The sequence below is a fragment of the Ammodytes marinus genome, assembly GCF_949987685.1.
Source record: "Ammodytes marinus genome assembly, chromosome: 15".
Classification (NCBI taxonomy): domain Eukaryota; kingdom Metazoa; phylum Chordata; class Actinopteri; order Uranoscopiformes; family Ammodytidae; genus Ammodytes; species Ammodytes marinus.
The window spans coordinates 5,340,284-5,362,385 of NC_137219.1; the positions used below are offsets into that span (position 1 = coordinate 5,340,284).

The following is a 22,102-nucleotide window of genomic DNA, read 5'->3' on the forward strand; positions in this document are numbered from 1 at the left end:
GTCCAAACACAATTACAGCACTGAATGAAGGACAGATAGAGGGACGGGGGCTGGGCTGTGTGCTGAACCAAAAAGTAAATGTGGAAGTCAGATAGAAAGCCCGCTTCTTTTTAAAGTCTCATCTGGGTTTCATTTCATAAATTCCACATATTTTACATTTACTGGCCACAATTTTCACTCGCTCCTCAGAAGCAGTGTATGGCCCTTGGCTGGCCGACAGTCCTGGACAGCACGGCCTGGCCTCTTATTACCCTCTTCAAACACACTCTCACACATAAACACACACACACACATACACACACACTGAAGCTGATGCAGGAGCAACAAATAAATAAGCCCACAAAGCCGAATTATCTGTGACATTAATCAAAGATCTGAGGGAGTTTAACATAGTGAGAGAATCAAAGAGAAAGTGGCAACAGGAGAGCCGAGCGAGGGTGTGAAAAGGGTTATTGAGTCTGGACTGGGGTGTCCCGCACCTGCGCCGTCTATTCACCCCACTGTTTACACACTGTCATCCACAATTAATACCTCATGGTGGGGACTGGGCGGCCTGCCCTGTACCGGCCCCCTGGACCCATCTAGGGCCCTTATGGATGCCTAATTGAGCATAGCACTCTACTGATTGAATTAACAGCTCTGTCTCTGGGACCTTTCCCCCTTCCAATGAGGAGGGGGACTATTCCAACACCCGCATGGTGGGACACCTGTACCGTCCCACAGAAGACAGAGCAGAGGTTGTGTGTGTGTGTGTGTGTGTGTGTGTGTGTGTGTGTGTGTGTGTGTGTGTGTGTGTGTGTGTGTGTGTGTGTGTGTGTGTGTGTGTGTGTATCTAGGGTGCGGGGGGTTAGTGGCTGGGGAAAGCATTGGGTCAGAAGGGGGAGTCGTTGAAAGTGTCCAGAGAACGTGTCCCTTTCTGTTGGCAAACCAAAGCTGGAAATGTGAACTGGGGGCAACGAAAGGTCTCAGTCTTCACAGGACCGGAGAGTTACAGCGGGGCAGCGAGTGTACCGCGCGGAGCGAGTGAAAAGACGGGATTGTTGTTGCTGAGAACATCAGCCTGAAGTACTGCAGCACTGTTCACTTACATTCAAGTGCTTATGTAGTACTTCTAACATTCTCACAATCTGGTCTCTCCGTTTGTACTGTCACTCATTCTTTCATTCAGTTTTGAATTGCATAAATTAATTATTAGGGTTAGATGTGTGTTTTATGTATTTAACACATCCTTCATTTGCTAAAAAGAATTGTATAATTTGGTTGAAGTCATCATTGGCAATACATTTTTTTTAAGTGGTGCATTTCCAATTCATTGTTATCAAGTGTTCAGTGGGTCAGTTGAAAATGCTCAAATTTAAATACATGAAGAAATACAGTGAAAGACATAAAAACAAATGATATTTAATGAAAATGAAAGATATCTTACATAAATAAATGAAATCAACAATTATCTTCCAGCGACTGCTGAGGTTAAGTCCGACATAAATACTCACATATTAAAAGTGTCCAATATCTTAAAGGCAAAAAGCCACGTCTGGATAGCAGAAACCTTTGGCAAGAACAACAGTAAAGAATTATTTTATGTAACATCACACATGCTTCACAGCACTTTTTCTGAATAACATTATAAACTCACTTAAAATGTTCCACTGTCAGCAAAACTCCCCTACATTGCCTCTTGGCACCATCCACTACAATAGTAGTAAAATATATTAATGTGGAAAATCAGTAGCCCTCTGGAGAGGTGGAAATGTACTGAGACGGACTGTATCCTCTTTACTTTGGGGGCTGTGAAAGAGTTTGCCATGTCTTTATCCCAACTTGTCAAAAGTTCAACACACGTGCAGAGCGGAGAGTCAGATCAGCCTCCTGAAGGGAAACGTAACGGCTGAATTCATTTTCAGCTGAAGCTGCTGAATCGTGTAGCCACAAGTGGTTTCTCACTGTGTTTCTGTCTGTAATCTCAAAGGCCTATGTGTGAAAATAGGTTTCTTTCACTGAGCTGATAGTGCCTTCACTTTGTGCCTCTCAGCCAAGACTTCTCAATCAATCATTTGCTGCTAGATCTCCCTGTACTCGTTCATATTTTCCAAATAAGAAGATCAGTTTGTACATGATCGCAATCACTGTGCAATCACTGTGCATTAACAGACATACTTATTTAATCAAGCAATGTAAAGTTTCTCTGTTTCTTAGCTAATGTAGCAAATACGCTTATACACAATATCATTATTATAATATTAACTAACAAGAAAGTAGCCCAATATTATTTGGAGCAAAGGAGCCAAACAAATGTATTGAATTATTTATTTGATGAATATTTATTGAAGAGACTACGAATAACTTTTTAATGTTTATGAAACAGTCAAATTTTTGTCTGTTGATTATAAATTATTTCTAACAGCAGACGAGACCATCAGCAAAAATAACAATATTTTCATTGAGTTATTATTTGTGCTTGGGTCGATTCCCTGAGAACGATTTACGGCAGACAGATTGGAACTGCCAGTATTTTCTAAACGGTACTAAATCAAAGGTTACTTTGCTTCTCCATCATCATATTACCATTTTTAATCTCAGATACACATATAAATACATTACTATATACATTACTACATACATTATTATAACTGAAGCTAGTTGTTTCCAGCTACAGACCCAGTATATAAGGGAGCTGTCTCCAGGCCCTTGCCACCAGCTGGGCATAGCAGTGGTCTCCATGACTGCACAGAGCGGCTCACCTCTCGATGAACCCCAAAAGTCCAGCTTTGGTGTTGTGGGGAGCATGCCCTACCGTACCAAAAACAAAAACACTCAAATTCTGCCGAGCATTGAACTGTGTTGCAACCACACCATGCCCCTGCTCCCCTTTGAACCCCCTCCCAGACCCCCATGCCCCCGGTTAACAAGCCAGCCAGCACGTTCCCTGTTGTCACTCGTTACCCGCTGTCCTCCTGATACGGCTCGCGGGCGGGGCCAATTAAACTCGCACTGTTCCCCACACCGGGTCAGGAGTTTAGTGGGTCATCGGCACCATGATTTTTTTTTTCACCCACAGTTATCTAATCCTGATTCAACCGCTCTGACTGGACAAAACCAGACTAATGTGTCCTAATAAAGTAAATTCACTACTTTTAGTCATGTAGTAGTGGTGTGTGGGGAACAATAACTGTATGCTGCTACTAATAATAGCTGCAGCAATAGTAGAAGAATCATTCAACCATAAAAACATGGAAAGGATGGCCAACAACATTTCCTCTGACTCCAACCACTTTGTGAACTCAGCGTACAATTTATTACCCTCAAACTGGAGCTATAGGGTTCCAAAATGTAATAATGTAAGACTGAAGCACTCTTTTGTGCACCAGTCAATACACAAACTTAATATCGTGCTTTATCCTAGATCAAATGCACGCTGATTGGCTTTAAATGGTGCCTTCTGTTGTTGAATGTGGGTATTTTTGAGTCTTGTCTTCATTCTTGACTTTCTTGTGATATTGTTAATGGAGCTGCTACGATGCAAGACAAATTTCAGACTTGCTCTGACAGTAAAGTAATATTGTGTCGGACTTGTATCATATCGTAAAAGTAAATATTGTGCAAGAAATATTCGCTGTTGTTGATGTTACAGCAGCAGTATTAGTGAGAGTAGTATTACAATATTTTTGGTAGCACTTGATGTATGGGATGAATACAGTATGTACCAGCCAATATAAACTACTAATCTTTGTGGCAAAGGTACAAGAAGTACATCTACAAACAAAACATCAGCTATTGTTCAGCCAGGCAACTCACAATTCAAATGTTTCATTGAGCAAAATATAGTTTGGCGTCTAAGGGCTACCCATATGTACAGTATTTACATTCAATATTGACTAGTGATGATTCAATATCTTCCCAGTAATGATGTAAAAGCAACAAAAAAGACAAGGCAGACGAGAAGTGAAATCTCGCAGCTTAAGACCACCAAACTGGGAGAATGTGTTTGGTTAGTGGTTGCATGTATGTAGCAACATGACTTGGCTGCCTGAACTAGCTCATAAGCTTTGCTCCTTTTCTCGTAATACATATTTACAGTTATGTAGTCTCCAGGTGTCTTCATCTGAAAGAGAATACATGATTAAATAAAGTTTAAAATGTAGAAAAAGACATCAGACATCAACTCTTCCAGCTCTGTTGCCAAATGACAGTTCACATCAAACAAAATCTCCTGCCATCTCCATTTGGATCAGATAACTATGAGGTTGTTACAGCAGCTTTCCCAATCTCCATTTTCACTAAATACTTCATCATCTTTTCCACTGCCAGTGATGGACTGGTGGCCTGTGGAAGCTTCCTAACTCTAAATTCTGTCAAATCTTTTTTTTATAATCCAATACATTTTTTGACTGAGACATTTAGATTTTAAAACTCCATTTGTGCCAGATTAAATGAATGTTTTATAAAACACTATAATGTAGTTATACAGGTTTTTTTTTAACAAAACAATTCAATTGAACATGATTGTAATACTTTAAATATATTCCCTGGTGAAGTTATAACTGTTGACCAATACTGTGAATAAAATGAACACAAATTTGCTTGCAACTACATTATAGAGTGTTAAAAGCATGTACTTAACCTTTATGTTCTGCTTATAAATGCTAAGTAGAGGACTCAAAGCTAAGTGTTACCATTATATCTTCTGAGCCAAAATCTTCATTGATTATGGCTCAGTTCTTTTCAAATCCCAGAATACAAAATACAACACACTAGCAGCACCCTGAAACTGAAGCAGCTAAATGGAGTTCAGCCATCTTTAATTTTATTACTTACACCTGTGACTTGTCAAGATGTCTCCCGTGAAAAAGGCCTATCATGCAGAACACATGCAAACACGACGCATGCTGTGCCGATTTGAAAACCAGTTAAAATAACAGTAATGGCTACTTTAAACGTTTAGTTCGTATTTAACTCATAAATCCAAACTCACACACATTATTTAGAAGTACATGTTTACTACTGTCCAGGTTTAACAATTGTTTTGTGAAGTAGGCAACAAATCAAACATGTATAGGCTATCAATCATCAATAGGTTTGTACATGGTCTTTTGCTTTTTTGAATGTCATGTAAAAAACAATGTAAATAGTAAACTGTATTATGACCTCGTTTATAGCCTCGATGTAGACATACAGCTCTAATGATGCTGATACTATTAAATCTATTATATCACAGTGTCCTCTAGTGGCATTCTTTGGTAATTACAATACTTTTCGTCACGCCCAAAGCAGCATGGTGGCTGGTGTCAGCTGTTTCACGTCTGCACTGTGCACACAGTGCACAGATTAGGCAAGGCAAGGCAAGTTTATTTATATAGCACAATTCAGACACAAGGCCACTCAAAGTGCTTTACATGGGCAAGATTAGAATACATAAAACACATTATAAAACATTTAAAAGCGAATAAACAAACGTCTATATTTAAATTGATTCCCCTTCCATCATGTTTAACTTTTGTTATTGCTGTTTTAACGCCTTCCATGCAGAACAAATTATAAAGCAGTTAATACTTTAAGAAAGTGAACATTATTATGACAGCACTTACAGACCTACAGACATGTCTGATTTAGAAGGAAAAAATCCATAGGAGGAACTTCCCTCAAGGCTAACACATTAGGCCAGCGTTTTAGGTGTTGAAAGCATGGACATATAAAGAAAGCTTGCAATTCGAGTGTGCGGGCACTTGGTTCATCGCACCGGGCAGCCAGTATTTTGAGCATAATTGCCACGGGCGGGCGGAGCTAAGGAGGCTGAGACGGAGGAGGGAGGGATGCTGCTGGATAGATAGCAGGTGGAGACCTCGGATGTTTACGGGAGGCTGTCTACTGGGGGAGGAAGAGAGACAAATCTGTATAGGAGATTGTTTTCGTGAGTGCAAATAGTAAAATTGGACTTCTAGGACGTTTTTTGGTGTATATTTCATTTTGATTGGAGCTGACTCTGAGAGGCGCCGTCTGTGTCTGTCGTTTCGCTGGAGGTTGCGACGATGTGATGATGATGCTCCATTGCTGCTGTGTCGACGGCCGAAGCCTCTCTCACTGAAACCTGATATTATGCGGGGAATCAGGCGCACTGCACGGATAGAAGGGGAACAAAGCACCGGTTCAGAAAACGTTTTGCAAACTGGCAGGTGAGTGGATTGCTTGTGTGGTGATTCTCCGCATGAAAAATAACCAATGCACAAGACGAACAAGCAGTAAATAAATACAGTAAATATTTTATTATAACAAAAAACAGCCACATATCTTAATTGTGTTTGATCTAATTTATTCCAATCTGTACACAATGTTGACCCTGATTGGTTTTAAATGTGAAAGTGCAGATATTTCTAAGGCTGCTAAAAAGTCAAGGCCTACACTATTTGAGGTGTGTGAGTCCATGATGGTAGGGCACAGAGCTGCTTGTTTACTAGAGCAGATTTTATATTAAGCTTTTACTACAAACTGCAAACTGGTTAATAATAAATGTGGCACGTCCTGGTATGGCTTCAAAGCTATTTGTAGTTTGATTGTGTGAGTTGAAAGATATTGCGAGTAATCAAATTCTTTCAGCCTAGTAACTCTGCCAAAAATAGACTCTCTATTCAAGGACGGTGGTGGTGTTTTTTTTCATGTGTTATGTCACTTCCCTGAAGGCTAAAATGTCCCATCTGGAATCAAATCGGTGCATGATGAATATGTGCTCATGCATGCATGCATAGATGCATCTTTGAACCTGAGTGCGTTAAATGACCCTCCCCCCACTGACTGCATCTCTTAAGCTTTGGACTCAATGATGTAGCCTAATCCTCTAATTGAAAACTCTTACTACTATTTTATCCATATCACCTCATGTCTCATACACCCCCACCTACTCCCTCTTGTCTGCCTGCAGTATTAGCCAACAATGGTGGACCCCTCGGAGGCTGAGGAGCAGAACAAGTGCAAAGCTCCACCACAGCTCAACACACCAGCTGTGACCAATGAAACCCCTAGACTTCCGGATCAAGCCGATGGCACGGCAACGGAAGACGATGGGGACACCGGTTTTGAAACCCCGCCCACCGGAAGTCTTGAGCCGAGCCCTTGCCATACTGCTGCATCCCCAGACCCCACCTCCTCTAAAGGAGAGCAACCACCTCCGCAACCACAGACCCCCACTGAGCGAGCACCCTCACCCAAACTGCACCTGGACCTGAACAACTTTGACTCGCCGGTGGCGGAGGGCAGCCGCTACGTGCTAACTAGCCCCCATTCTCTGGAGGCATGCGCTCGATGCGGGGTCAAACCTGTGGAGCTCCTGCAGCGCCCGCTGTCTGACTTTGCACGGGAGGCCCCCGGACGCTCCATGCGTGTAGCGACTGGGCTATTTGAAGTCTACGAACGGGACAGGCACGCCAAGCTAAGACAGTGCAAGGAGGAGAGAGAGAGGATCATCAGAGAGGAGAAAAGGAGGATTCTGCAGGCCACAGTAAATAACACCAGCAACGGTGCGTCATCGTCCTCAGTGGAGCAGCAGCACAAAACCCCTTCTGGCTCATCTCAGTCGCCTAAATCTGGCTCGGTGACCTCGTCCAGCTCAGCTCCTGACTTTGGAGCATCCGCTAGGGCTGCAGCATCAGGTTCTATTTCTAAAACAGGCACAGCTCTTTTACCTAAAGCCCCCGCCTCTAGTTTAACCACCTCCCCTAAATTTGCCAATCCAGGATCTACTCACACCTCAAAAAATGGTTCCACAGCTTCCACACCATCCTCAAAGAGTAGTTTTCAAAGATCTGCCAAGAATCATTCGTCCTCATCATCTGAGCAAGGGAAACCCGCACGTCCGCTTTCATCGGGCCCTCCACCCGTAGTCAGGAAGTCTTCAGGCGGTAAATCTTCAAACACGTTCCCCAGATCAACACCCAAACCCCCACCGTCCTTCCCCCGAGCCAACTCTACATTAACTCCATCATCAGTCTCGAAAGCTCCTGTTCATAGCCCCGGGACCCCTCTGAACGGCGTCACAAAGGGAGGAGCACCCTTCTCTCAGCACAATGGACATCTTCACTCCAAAGTGCGCGGAAAAAGCCATTCTCTAGAGTCCTTACAACGTAGGATGGATCAAGTCTGCTCTTCTACGTCCAACACAACAATTACCACCACCACTTGCACCTCATCGGAATCCGGCGCTTCCTCTTCCTACAGTTGGGACGGTCCACGCGAGCACTGGGCCAAGGCCTCCAGCAGCCCTCGCGCCCGCACCATGGCAACCTTCAACTCGCTGATGGGCCGTAGCCTCAGCCTTGGCGACTTGAGTCACTCCCTTCAAACCACGCAGAAGGTAGAGCGCATAGTCAGGGAAGTAAAGCGTAGGGGCCTTAAGGCTGTATCCGAGCGAGACCGCAAGATAGCAGCGCTAATGCTAGCAAGGTACCAGGAAGAAGATATCATGAGCCAAACCCGCTACGTAGCTCATTTGCAGTGGGACAGCGAACGCAGGATGGACGAGCTTCGACGAGAGCAAGAAGATAGAGAGAAGCAACGAGCAGTTCTTCAGTGCCAGAGGGTTTGGCAAACGCAAGTGTCCAAACGTCAGCGAAGATTGAGCCAGCAGGAACGATTATCAACGGCTGCAAAAATGCGGCAAGTAGAAGAGAACGAGGAGAGATGGAGGGAGCTCGCCGAGCAACAAGGACGTGGTCGTCTACTGAAGTTTCAACAGGCGGCAAGAGAGGAGAAGCATAAGAAATCTCTTCAGGAGCAGAATCTGAAGGCCTTGGAGGAGGAAAGGGCGGCCATGTTGGAACAGGAGAGGCTACTACTCAAGGAGAAACTTACTATGGCAGATCTTAAGAAGCAAGAGAAGGAGCACCAGACCCAGGCAGATAGAATGGGGTTGAACAAGGCCGAAAAGAGACGCCACGCGGCTTTGATTCAAGAGATCGCCCGCAGAGAGCAAGAGGAGCGAGAGGAGGCCAGGAGGGCGGCGGACGAGAAGCTCAGTCGCTCCCTGGAGAACTATGAACAGATCGTGGAGCGACGCGGGCAAGAGCTGAAAGAGAAAGCCAAGCGTGAAGAAAAACAGATTCAGAAGGCTCGTCAAGCGGCGGAGAAGAGGGAGAAACAACAGCAGCAAATTCTAGAAGCTCGCGTGAAAGAGGCTGAGAAACGAGCCCAGCAGGCGGCGCTAGTAGCCGAGGAGAGGGCTAAAGAAAAGGCTCAGAGGGCCGTACAGAGCCGGCAGGAGAAAGAGAAACTGCAGAGGGTCAACAGGCAGCGAGTGGAGGAAGAGGAGAAGCAGCGACGCATGGAGCTGCTGCAGTCCATCGAGAGAAAGCTGGAGAAGAGCGAGCAGATCTTCAAGGAGAAGCGTGCCGTGCTGGAGAGCGCGCGTTCCGTGGCCCGCGCATCCTTCCATGTGCGTGACAAAGTGCGCGAGGAGACCAACATGCGTACGTTTGATAAAATGGCCCTGGAAGCTCAGCTTTCAGCCAACCTGATGGATGAGAAATAAAGCCATGGCCTTCGTCTTGGAGGTGTGGTCACATGCTTGGATCTTGCCTTCATCCTGGCACAAAACAGCTTTACCTTTTATTCCCATTAAGACCCTTAGTGTTTTTTTCCTTCTTACATATCTCCGCCCATCAGCTGGTTAATATTTTTTTTAATTTTTAATCAAATCTTTCTTTTTTTAATAGACCTTGTCAAACCAAACCAATTTTTATCATGGATGTAACGAGAACACAAACTCTATCAGACCAGCCTAAATGAACAGTAAAGCCTGTATTGGACATATAGTAGACTTCATGTTAGAAGAGTGTAGAGAGAGCTGCCTTGTGCGGCGACACAACCCCTCCTCTCTCTGTCTCTTTGCCCTCTGTTCCGAGTGTCTCAGCTACTGGACTGAAAGCTGTGTGAGGGAATGAAAAGAGTCCATTGTTTACCAGGAAGCACAACAACTCCATGACAACTGCAGAGGCTTTTAAAGGGAGCACTAGGCCTACTATAAGGGAGAAATGTAAGCGCAAATGTTCCTAGGCCCCCCAAAGCAAACGAAAGGGATTATTTTGTGCGTACGTGCTGTGACGCAGCTAGATATAGCATGGGGATAAAGCCCTTGTCTTTACCTAAGCGCTGACAATGCAGCACAAGAGGCCGTGTGCTGATAAAGCATCAGAGGACACTGAGCCATGCAGCAGCAGAAGAGATATTCTTAACTCCTTCATCTTCCCTTCAGCAAGGACTCCCTCTGTCTCTCGTCCTCATGTCAGATTACAGTAAACAGTAAAGTGCTCAGAGAGACGGCCACACACACACCTATCGACTCCAATTGGCTCCCAGCTCAGCCGCCTGGTGACCCAGACAAGGTCAACAGGTACGAGTCTTTATTGCTTTTACATGTTATGCAATGCCTTCTGTTTGCTACTTTAGCCTTTCAGCACTTGCCACAGATATATGGGCCGACAGTGTTGTTGTAATTGCTCAGAATTCCTCTTGGGGGCGACAGAAGTTACGCACTATAGCTTTAACCCTCCTGTTGTGTTCATTTCATTAAATACTTTTGTGTTACCGATCGGAAATGACCAACCCATAGCTGATTATAAAAACATTCTAATATATTATAACATAATGTTGTAAAATATCTTTTAACCAATTAAAGTTATTTCCTAGTTTTGAACCTCTGTTTGCTATTAATGGCATGCAGGCCTGATTTTGAGTAACAAAGCATAAAGTATGGATTATTTTGACTATAATAAATACTCAGATAAAACATAATGTGCTATTCATCACAGACTACATTGTAAAAAATATTATCGGTTGGGTGTCAAAAGCAACCGGTATGATTTGATTAGTAAAGAAAGGACTTCAGGCCCAAAACCACACATGTAAACTTATTACGAACACTTAAAAAATACAACAACACAACAAGCCTTCATCAATGACCCTAACTTGACACACAGAGAGTACATAGAGAAAAAAATGCATCTGATCATTATCTGACACGCAAGCCCACAACCAGCTTTAAAATGCCCCTGGCTGCGTTAATCCTACAATCTCTGAGATTTGAAAAATAAAAAAAGGAAATACACATGGGATTTCTCCATCGGATCTAGCCGTTGCCATAGCGATAGAAATCCCTTTTGATCAGTGAAAGGTAAATGACTGAACATAGAGAGTTAGTGTGGGAGAATACGAGGGGGCTGCTCATTCTGGCTGTTTCTCGCTATTTGAAAAGCAAGTTTTATTCAAATCTGTGCGTTAGGTAGAGAAATTATGCAGCATTTTCCGCTTTACGCATTCAGGGAAAAGTCCTTTAAAACATTCTCCCAGAAAATCCTATAGCATAGGATGCTAGACTGCTCCGTGTATTTCAGACAGTCACTCACTACTGAAATATAAACCAGAATGAATTTAAAACGCAGATTTAGACCAGCAGTGGACTGAGGGGCTTATGGCAGTAGCTGAGCCTCGCCGCTGCCACCAGATAATCATGGGTTAGTGATGTAAGGTCTGAGGGATGAGACTGCAGATTTATAGGCGCTTATGTATATGATGTCTGAAAAAAAAATGGCGATAAAATGTTGTATTATAGGTTCATTTAACCTGCAGTGTCTCACCTTAAATCCATCTTTATGTGCTGACAACTCCATGGCAGTGTTCACCATCTATTAAAAGCTTTTATGCTACTTTGGATAGCTAAATACAGGAGTTGCCCATATTATTGGCGTATATGACAAAAAACAAAAACAAAATGTTGAATCCTTGAATTGAGGAGCAGAACTTCCTGTATTACTCAAGGGAATGTGCTCCACTGTTTACACTCACATTTATTTCCCTCTGGTGTTATTGGCTGTAGGTCCTGATGACAAACGAGTGCCGGAGAGATGTGACCTACAATCCTCTTCCTACAGTGATTCAAACCAGTCTCTCCTCTGATAGAAACACATCCATTTCAAGTATTTGTATTCATTTTAAACTAGTATCAGTGCCATGTATTGTTCTGCTGAGAACAGGAACCCAAAATGAGCCTAAAGCCTTTTACCTGCGTAATTAAATGAAAATGACATGTACAAGGTTCAAACACAGCTTTATTAGAATCAAGGCATGTTGTTCAGTCCATAATATTTGTCCCCTCTTACCTTACCCTGACATGTGGGCTTTTTTTTCTGTTACATATCCGCTGTCAAATTATCATTTGTACATTATTATGAAATGCTTGCGGCAGTGAATTACATTGAGTTGCTTCGTCAAGGACAGATTTCCCCGATGCAGCAATAATGAAATGGTCAATATCAGACACATCTGTGAATTCACTGTTTTCATAAAATCCTCTGTTATAGTTAAGGACACAATCAAAACCAGAATAATAAAAAGAAACATTTTACAAGATGGATTTGCCTCGTCTGCATACTGTATCTATTATAGAAGTTATTCATTTTAGAAACTTCTGAAAACACTTTATGAACAAGTCACACAATGCCAACAGATTTGTGATGATCTATGACATGTGACCTCATAGGTTATAGTCAAGTTACATTACTGCATCTTATCAGGTCATCTGCAGGATTAAAACACAGCAAGCAGTGGTGCTATTTTATTGATTGTTTTCTCATAAACTGACCACTTCAATCTGGGAAATATATATTTTTTTAGCCTACAGTGGCCCTAATATTTCTTCATACTCTTTGGCTTTATCTAATCTTTTGGTTTTGTTATTGCACGTTTTTTACCAAACAGTTACAGGAACTAAACTTAGGAACTAATAAATTTTTCCACTGAAGGAACTTTTCCAGGGGACCATGACCCTTTGAGGTCCCAACTGAATTTCCTCCTGTGATTGTTTAAATAGTTCTGCCGCTGTTTCAACTCTTGTGCAGCTTCACTCATAAAGTCATAATATAAAGAAGTCCTGGAATGTAGTATCAACTTTAGGACGAGAGGTGGACGGTTCTTTTTAATGTTGAAAACAAAGTGCAAAGTGAAAATAAATAAAGAGGGAGGGTGTGGCTCCTGTGAAGAGCGTTCATTGAGAAATAGAAAATAAAATATAACTTACTGATTACAATATATATTAGTGTTACATTTAAACATCCGTCTAAGCAGATTGTCTGCTTTCATTTTTTTACATCAATTTGAACGTCAGAATCCAGCATCAGTAATTACAAATGAAGGACGTTTTTAAACCCAATAAAGCTCTCTAGATTGCCATCAAACAAATTTCCATGCACCATCCTCTACAATATTTTAATGGTGGGATCAGGATGTCTACATCACTCACTGAGGACCATATCTCCCCATTACTCTTCTCAGTCTTCTGTTTTGTTGGTTGAACCCTTGCGAGTGATGATCTCATACACACTCTCTCTGAAGCTGCTGTCAGAGGTGAGTCGCCGGGCCGTCTCCCTCAGCTCCTCCATGTTGCCGTCATCTGTGGTCCCCACAGCGAACGACTTTGAGTGTTGCACTGTGACGCGGTAAAATATAACAATCGATTAGGTTCTAATGAACAGGTGCCTCGTTAAATAGAAAATGAAAAAATTAATATATGATGCCTTAGGAATTGACAGGCTAATGATCAACTGATTAATCACTTAGATTAATAAAAATAAATGTTTTGATAATTGAGGAATTCAAAACATTCTAGCTTCAATTTCTGAAATGTAACTATTGATTTTGTATGTCTTTAGTTTTTGTATCATCAAAACTGAATGTGTGGTCGGACTAGTTTCACTGGTAATTCTAGTAATATTAGATAGATGGATACATTTAAATGATATACAATTTCTACAACTGTATTACACAAACCACATTCACGGTTACTATAATGCTATGATAAGTAATCACAACGTCTACAGTGGTAATACAACTACTGCAACTGTTTTTACTACTTTAAACACTGTGCAGCAATTCCACCTTTGTTCACTAGAAAAACTACTCCTACATCATGTGCATAATAATACTGACTGTTATAAATAATCTTTGAAATAACCGCATAAACGACTCAAACGTTTTGCTGTAGCCCTTTGGGACATACTGTAAATGAATTCAGTCATAAAATATGCATGTGTGCAGGCTGTACTATATGTGTAGTGATGATTAGACATACACCAGTGTCGTCTGGAGGCTCTCCTCTGGATCCTGCAGCTCTTGATCCTTCTAGCAGCAGCTTTGTGCAGATACACGGCGTTCTTCATTATCGCTGGAAGCTTCGCCTCCATCTCCGCCGCACAGATACAATCCTCGAAGAATCCTGAACAGAATGAACACAAAGTTATACACGGGATGCTTGTGTTAATACAGCACCAGGCCACAGTCACTCACTACATCTGAACCTAAAGTTCTTAATCTTTCCAGTAATTGTAAAAAGCAAAAATACCAACCAAATTATGTTTTATTTCTCTTAAATGATAGTAAACTGAAATCTTTGTTTAAAAAAATAATAATAAAGAATGATTTATAAATACATAACCTTGAGAAATTATAACAAGCATTTTGCACAATTTATAGACATAACAATACAATGAAGAAAATAGACATAAGATGAATGAATGTAACTTTTATGAAATCATTCATGAGTTGCAGCCCTAATAATTGCAGGGGATTTCTAGTAGAAAAAATTATAAAAAATAAAACTCAAAAATGATTCGCACTTCTTTGAGCGCTGATGGATCCCTAAAGAACTAAAACATCTGCTGGATGTGATTTTGCTCCTCCTGCAGCATCCAGATGTAATACAAACTCTATCCAGAGGGGGGCAGTCACAGCAATTAGAGAAAAAAAATGATGCACTTCACTTCATGTCCATTGTGTGTTTAAGAGCATTTACATCTGTATGAATAACTTTTACTGAGAATGAAGTTATTAAGTATCCTTCAATGCATGTTTAGTAATGTATCTTTTTATTGATCCACTTGTTTTCCTTCTATATAAGTAAGGATTCTATAGATAAAGATAAAAGTTATTAATTCAAGTATTTTTTGAATTTTTTATAATTTACTTTTTCAGAATAAATTTCACTCTTCTCACAACTAAATGCAAACCATTGCAGCACATATTGGCTCTACGGTAGACAGACACATTCATATTAGATATATTGAGATGTGCAGGTATCGGTGAAAGCACTCACTTCTGAGCTGAGTGACGTCGCCCTTCATCTTCTCGTCTATCTCCTTGCTGCGGTCCAGTGAGTCCAGACCTTTCTCCAGATCCTGCAGAGCTTCTTCAGCCTGTTTCAGCCTCTGCTCCAACTCCACACGGGACTCGATCTCTGCCTGAGAAAATCAGTTCAAATCATTCTATTTTTATATAGTTTTTCGTAATGCCTTTGTCATTCACCCAGGAACTACAGATGGCGTAGTAAAAACACTACCGCTTTTGTCCAAATGGGGTGCAAGAATTAACACAAACTGAAAGTTCCTCGGAGCACCTTTAAATGTATTTTGTAAACAGATACAGATACATACTCCTGTGTTGTTGATGTGCCTCGAGATAACACCTGGCTGAGCTGGTTGTGCCAGTTGCCTCACGTAGGCTATCTAATCTGACCTGTTCTCCAGGTTTATACTCTACATACAAAGGCTGATGTTGACATTGTTATATTCAAATTCATGTTTTATTCACTATTAAGGTAGGAAAGCCTGTAGTACTCATTTCAGTTTATCATGTGGAACAATCAGTGTATTTGAAATGAAAACAAATCAAACATCACGAGACAGTTGGGATCTGTGACCTTTTCCATAAGCGAAATACCCAATATTGAACTTTTCACAAAGTATCCAAACGATAATCTCACATCAGTTGTTTAAATAACACACCAGGATGGCCGAGTGGTTAAGGCGTTGGATTTAAGATCCGATGTATGTCCTCGTGAGTTCGAACTCCACTCCTGGTATTCATAGATATTTACTGGAGCTGGATACCCCACCATGTCTCTGTGAAGGTCCTTTGGCAAGACCCTTAATGCTAACCTCCAGTTGTAGGTCGCTTTGGATAAATGTGTAAGAAAAATGATATGCAATATTCATGTTTTCCCCAGTGGTGGAGGAAGGGTTCAGATGTTTTACTTAAATAAAGTACTAATGAAATAATTTGTACTAATGAAAAAATTGATTCATAACAAGTAAAAGTTCTACATTGGAAATATTACTTTTCTAAGCAATCCAAGTTACATCCAACTGGTTTCTACAAAAAAAATGTCAAATGAAAAATGACTTTGTTCTTTAATTGCTTTTTGTGTCTGTGTGTAGCTGCAGGCTGAGAGCAGCTGAGTCACGCTGTGTTTGTTACCTTGAGTTCGGTCTCTGTCTGCTGTTTGTCCACAGCGAGCTGAGAGAGAGACTGCTTGAGCGTCTGAGCCTGAGACGAGTAATACTCTCTCTCCTGCTGCAAGACGGTGGCACGCTGCTCGTTCTCTATCAGCCTGGAACACAGAAATACACACTGGGGATGAATACACTCATATTCAACATATAAAACATCAACATGCATATCTCTGTCCTCTTCAGAAAATGTGCTGATCTCCAATTCTGGCATTAATTATTATTTTTATTTTTTTACCTTTAATGGATAGGTTCAAAAATATAGTTGGAATGGGGAAGATATGCCTGGGCAGTAGTCAAACCTGGGTCCGCTGGGATAAGGACTTTTGCCTAAATGGTACGTGCTTTACCAGTGAGCCACCAAAGTCACATAGTTCTGCACTTCAGTACAGTTTTATATTGTCTTGAGTGTTTCTATGTGACGCTACTCTATGCTTTTTGTCCACAACATTTCTCCGGGAAATATGGCACCTTTTCCTACATTTCTGGTGGCTGTGGTTACCTTTAAAATATATCACAGATTTGAGTCTATCAGTGTGTGTTGCAGAACTGTTGTTTTTAAATGCAGGTGAGCTGTGTGTGTGAAGCCAGAGCTCATGGAAACTATAGTTATGGGTGGTATATTTCTTGTTCCTAACAGAACATTAGTGTTGGACAGTCAATAGCAGCTGCCTGGACTATCCCACTTACTGGTGCTGATCAATGGACCGGTTGTTTAGGGATCAATACACATTTCCACTAGTAGTTACATCCTCTGGGCCATTATCTTTTGACCCTTTTGACCCCAGATCGTAATGTTATAATTATGTCATAATTGTTGTTGTTGACGCTGGGTGCTCACTCTCTACTCCTCAGCCTGTTCTTATATAATCTAATATATAATAGTAGAACAGTCATTTCGGCATTGAGTACTTTTACTATTAATACTACTATGAACCAGAGCATAGCCCACCTCATCTCAACCGAATTTCTGTAAAGTTTATCAAACTTAAATGATAATATCTCTGATTTGGATTGCTAAATATGCTAAACTCTTTTTTCGATGCTTACTATAATGCAACTAACTCGCAAAATGACATAGTTAGAAGGATTTTGGTTTACAAGGGCGTTAAGAAAAGGATCTAAATACTTGCTCCACCACTGGTTCTAACTCACTTCTCCTGGGCCTGGTCCTTCTCATGGACCAGGACCTTCATCTGTGCCTCGATGTGCTGAAGTTCCTGCAGTAGATCCACGTCTCCGGGATCCTCGCCGGCCGAGCTCGGCTCCTCTGTCTCCGCCTCAGTCTCCTCCTTCAGACCCAGCAGCTCCAGAGTCCGCTGCTTCTCCTGAGACAGTTCCTGAAGGACAGAACCAGAGAAATGGGGGAAATATGTATATTGAACTATACTGTATATCAGTACATTTTGAGTTCATTTATTATACTTTCGGAATATTAAAGACTTCCCAAATAAAGGCCATATTTCCACACTAAAAGTAAGTAACGGCTACATATTCTGGGGGGGAATGTCACGATTTTTTGCATTAAAGGAACTATTTGACCTTTTGGGAAACTTTTATGTAAAATTCATTAACATTTAATGTATCAACCTTAGGTGTTAGTTACATACAGTAATTCATAGTTGTAAGTGTAAATGATCTGAATCGAGTTCTTCTTGTTAATGGAGAATGTGGACGAGTGATGAAAAGCTATTTAAAAACATGTTTCTATTTCCTACCTCTATGGATTTCTGCAGCATGGTGGTTAAACTGCTCAGCTCTTCGTTTTCACTCTCTACCCCTTTCAGCGACTGAGCCGTACCATCCAGGTCTCTGCCATCAACACACAGCAGAAAAACACAATCAAATCACACACATGTTCAGGTTTGTACTGTTAAATCAGACTCAGTTCTAATATAAACAGAAATGATCTGAGTGTTTTTACAGTTTGATATGCTCCTGCTCTGACTTCAGCTCAAGCACAACCTCCTCAAACTTCATCTTCTCATCCTCCAGAACCTGGTTCAGACGCTCCAACTCCTGTATACACACACACACACACACACACACACACACACACACAAAATACAAATTTGTAAATGGGTAAAATATTTTTATTGAACCATATATTACAGTGAGTAAAGCAAACGTCTCACCTCTTTCTGTGCTCGTTCATGACTAAGCTCCTCCGTCTCTTCCATCAGTTTGTCTGGAGAAAGACAAAGATTTCATATAAACATAACAAACTTTTTTTTTAAATCTTGTTGTATTCAGGTGACTTTCCCCAGTTTACCCAGATACTCCTGCTTCTCCTTGGCGAGCTGCAGCCCCTGAGCCTCCAGACTCTCGATCATGGCTTCCCCCAGCTGGGCGTTCTTCCACGTGCTGTTAGAAAAATACATTTAATACCTTGTTTAATATACTGGTCCTATTAAAATGCTGAAACATTTGTGATTAATTTCATGAATAAAAAGCGTTATTTTATGCCAAAAATCAAACCAAATCAAACCCTGGTTTGCGTGAACTTGGTACATATATTCATTGTCTCCACATTGTACTGTACATTGTGTCTAGGGTTGATTTGCTAATGATAACATGCTTACACACTAAACTAAGATGGTGTGTACTTAATATAACACCTGATGAATATCAGCCTGTTAGCACATTATCAGCTCTGTGCCAACTGCCAAAGTACAGCTTCACCGATCTGCAGACTTGGTTGGAGCTGTAGTTTCCAAATCATTCTTGTTTTGGTCTAATCCTCTTATGAATTATATTCTAGTGTGACAGCTTGTTGTTGCATCACTAATGTAAAACAACAGCTGAAAATGTGAAGTTTCTGGGATTGTCTCGATTTCTCGAAATCCATCAAAAAAATAATTCTGTAATCCAATGAAAATTGTACACATAGGGGCTTGAAGAGGCTTATCTTCTACATGCAACTGCTACATAATAGAAATATGTTTTATACCAGTTGAATACTCACACTTTCCCTGAATCCTGGAGCATCTCAATCCACTGGAGCTGCTCCTCCTCACACTCAGCAGCCAGGACTATGGTTCCCTAACAGACAGATATTTTACTAATAATCGTGGCTGTTTGCATCCTATAAAACCATCTTTAACGACTATTATTTTCTCTCAATACTCTGAACCAAAAATCTCAACTTCTGAAGCACTTACTGTGAAATCTTCCAGGTTGACCACGATGCCAAAGGGCATTCCCATGTCTTCATTTGCTGCCACCACACATCCTCCCAGAGGAATGACTCCCTGAGGCACAAACACATCACATCGCTTCTTATAATGTGGTCAAATCTCTAAAACCTCCAACAAACTTACAGTATGTGCACATAGTCATAAAAAAACACATAAATCTTTCACACTTACAAAAAAAAAGTATATTACACTTTCCATTTGTGAGTTGGTAAAACTACACAAAATTAATTAGATATAACTCAACTTTGAGAAAACTTAACAAGAAGATAGGGGGTTAGAGTATATGCCGTGGCTCACCTTTGGGTGGATGTTGAAGTACTTGTTGGTCTCAAAGCTCCTCTTCTCACTCTCGGCATAGTAGAGCAGGAAACTGTCTTTGATGATGAAGAATCTTTGTACCGAGGAAGACAATGAAAGCAGCAGTGAGTCAATCCTGTGGAGCTGAAAGGAACTAACATATACATGTTCTCCATACAAAACTGTCTACTGATGCATTTTAATCTATTATAAAAACTCTATAAAAGTATTTGATATTGTATTTGATATTGTTAAATGTTCTTAACTTTCAAACTCCACGCCTCCAGTTTGTAACTTATTTTTCTTTTCAAACCCCAGATAAAAATATTTATTCAGACTTAAACTGCTCCAGAGTCTAGCTGGCCCTTTCATTTCTGCACAATGATGACTCAATTAATTTTGATTCTTTCTGAGAGACAGTCTCCCGCATATAATATCCATCTCCCCGGTTGGCAGATTTGTTTCAAACAATTTATTTTAAGCTGTTTGGCACAGGAAACTAAATGAGTATTTACCGAAAACAACACAATTATTCTGACCTTTATGACCCAGACAAAAATGGTAGAAGTAAAAAAGGCTGTGATGGATTTTGTTATGTAAACTAAGAGCATTACCATGCCATAAGGAACCAATCCAAGCATTTTCATACCCAAATACACACTGCTGTCAGGATGTTTTGAAACTGGGATATGAAAATGCCTGAGGTAAGTATACCCTCTTGTTATGCAAAGCAATCCTTTAATACACAAATGTTTGACTGACAAAATCCTAAATGTCCATTTTCATTATTCAAAATCTGAAATGCAGTCAGTCATGGCTACAAGCATCATAAAGTGATCAGGATAAAAATCCCAACCAATGTTTCAAGGAGCAAGTTATATCTAGTTTTCAATTGAATCTATAAATTCTGTTCAGCATTCCAACAAAACTTTTTCTAAGAATAATCAAGGTTTTTTGTCCAGAACAGAGATAAACGTTCTCCCTCATACATATCAACTTGTCCTTTAACTTACATGAGCTGGAAAAAAGGGAAAAGCAGATTTCCTATGAGTTCACCTTCTAGTTTTTAAAATTCTTTAAAAATCCCTTTAAGACAGGTGAATCCCACCATCCTCCTCACCTTCGGGACCATTTAGCAGACGGCCGTCCGAAGGGCCTCTTCCACAGCACACCGTGCAGCTGCACCTTGGTGCTGATGTCCAGCACGTCACAGTCCGACTGCTCCATGGACGACCAGGGCGAGAACAGAGAGGTTCGCGACGAGGACGAGAACATCCTCAAAAGGAAGATGAAAAAAATAAAAGTTTTCAAAAAAATAAAAATCAATCACAGGGCTGTCCACTCAATAACAATTAGCCTAGTACCATGCACATTGTGCGGACGTGCAGGTACAACTAGGACTACTTCAATGCAAAACAGGAAAAGTGGCAAAGATATCCCAATAACTCAGCAGGGTGGAATGATGCAGTTGCCAATACTTAGCTGGAGGCGGACTGACTGCACAGGATGAAAACAGGGATGATGGAGAGAGAGAGAGAGAGAGAGAGAGAGAGAGAGAGAGAGAGAGAGAGGGAGAGGCTCCAATCCACACCAGGTCTCACATTTCATTTATCATTTATACTGCTGACATTATCTTATTATTAACAGTTATATGCTTTATATTTGTATAGTCTGTATGCTATGCTTCTGATTGTTGATTTGTTATTACTTGTAATATCTTTAATGCTTTGGCAATACTATTTTCCACTATAGCCATGCCAATAAAGCTTTTTTGAATTTCATTGAATTGAGAGAGAGAGAGAGAGAGAGAGAGAGAGAGTGAAAGAGAGAGAGAGAGAGAAAGAGAAAGAGAGTGAGAGAGAGAGAGAGAGAGAAAGCTTTAGGAATGAATCCTGTCGATAGATTCCAGCCAGTAAAAGCTGTTATTCAGATTACTATGTCTCCCGAGCTCTTGGCAGGTATGAATCTCCATCACTGAATCAGTGCACTAGTGAATTAGAGCATTAGAACATCTGTGTCAGAGTGTACGGAGGCCCAACACGCCTCCCAGTAAAGCGGATGGACAGTCAGAGTGGTTAACATGCGGCTTACGGGTAGTGAGTATCAGATTAATTTACAGAACATGTGTCGGAGTGGACATACAGCGGATTATAAGGATCCTGACAGCTCAGCCTAGACAGAGAAACGCATGAGCCTCCAGGGCAGTTTTAAACATCCTGTTAAGGGTCGAAAAAGCTGCGCAATCGAAAAAAAATTAACGTTTAAAATTAAGAGTAAAGACCAAAAAGT

General features: G+C 41.1%; 2 protein-coding genes across 2 annotated transcripts; one reads left to right on the forward strand and one right to left on the reverse strand.

The window, feature by feature from the left end:
- Window positions 1-6,925: 6,925 nt before the first annotated feature.
- ccdc177 (coiled-coil domain containing 177) lies at window positions 6,926-9,514 on the forward strand (the record flags this gene model as incomplete). Its single annotated transcript, XM_080042464.1, has 1 exon — window positions 6,926-9,514. The coding sequence occupies one exon, from the start codon at window positions 6,926-6,928 to the stop codon at window positions 9,512-9,514; it is 2,589 nt and encodes an 862-aa protein (XP_079898590.1).
- A 3,793-nt stretch (window positions 9,515-13,307) lies between these two features.
- plekhd1 (pleckstrin homology domain containing, family D (with coiled-coil domains) member 1) lies at window positions 13,308-21,088 on the reverse strand (the record flags this gene model as incomplete). The annotated part of the gene is made up of 13 exons (XM_080042008.1): window positions 13,308-13,465; window positions 14,108-14,251; window positions 15,128-15,272; window positions 16,288-16,420; window positions 17,475-17,659; window positions 18,038-18,131; window positions 18,244-18,338; window positions 18,455-18,507; window positions 18,592-18,683; window positions 19,285-19,361; window positions 19,481-19,570; window positions 19,814-19,907; window positions 20,934-21,088. The coding sequence occupies 13 exons, from the start codon at window positions 21,086-21,088 to the stop codon at window positions 13,308-13,310; spliced, it is 1,515 nt and encodes a 504-aa protein (XP_079898134.1).
- Window positions 21,089-22,102: the final 1,014 nt, after the last annotated feature.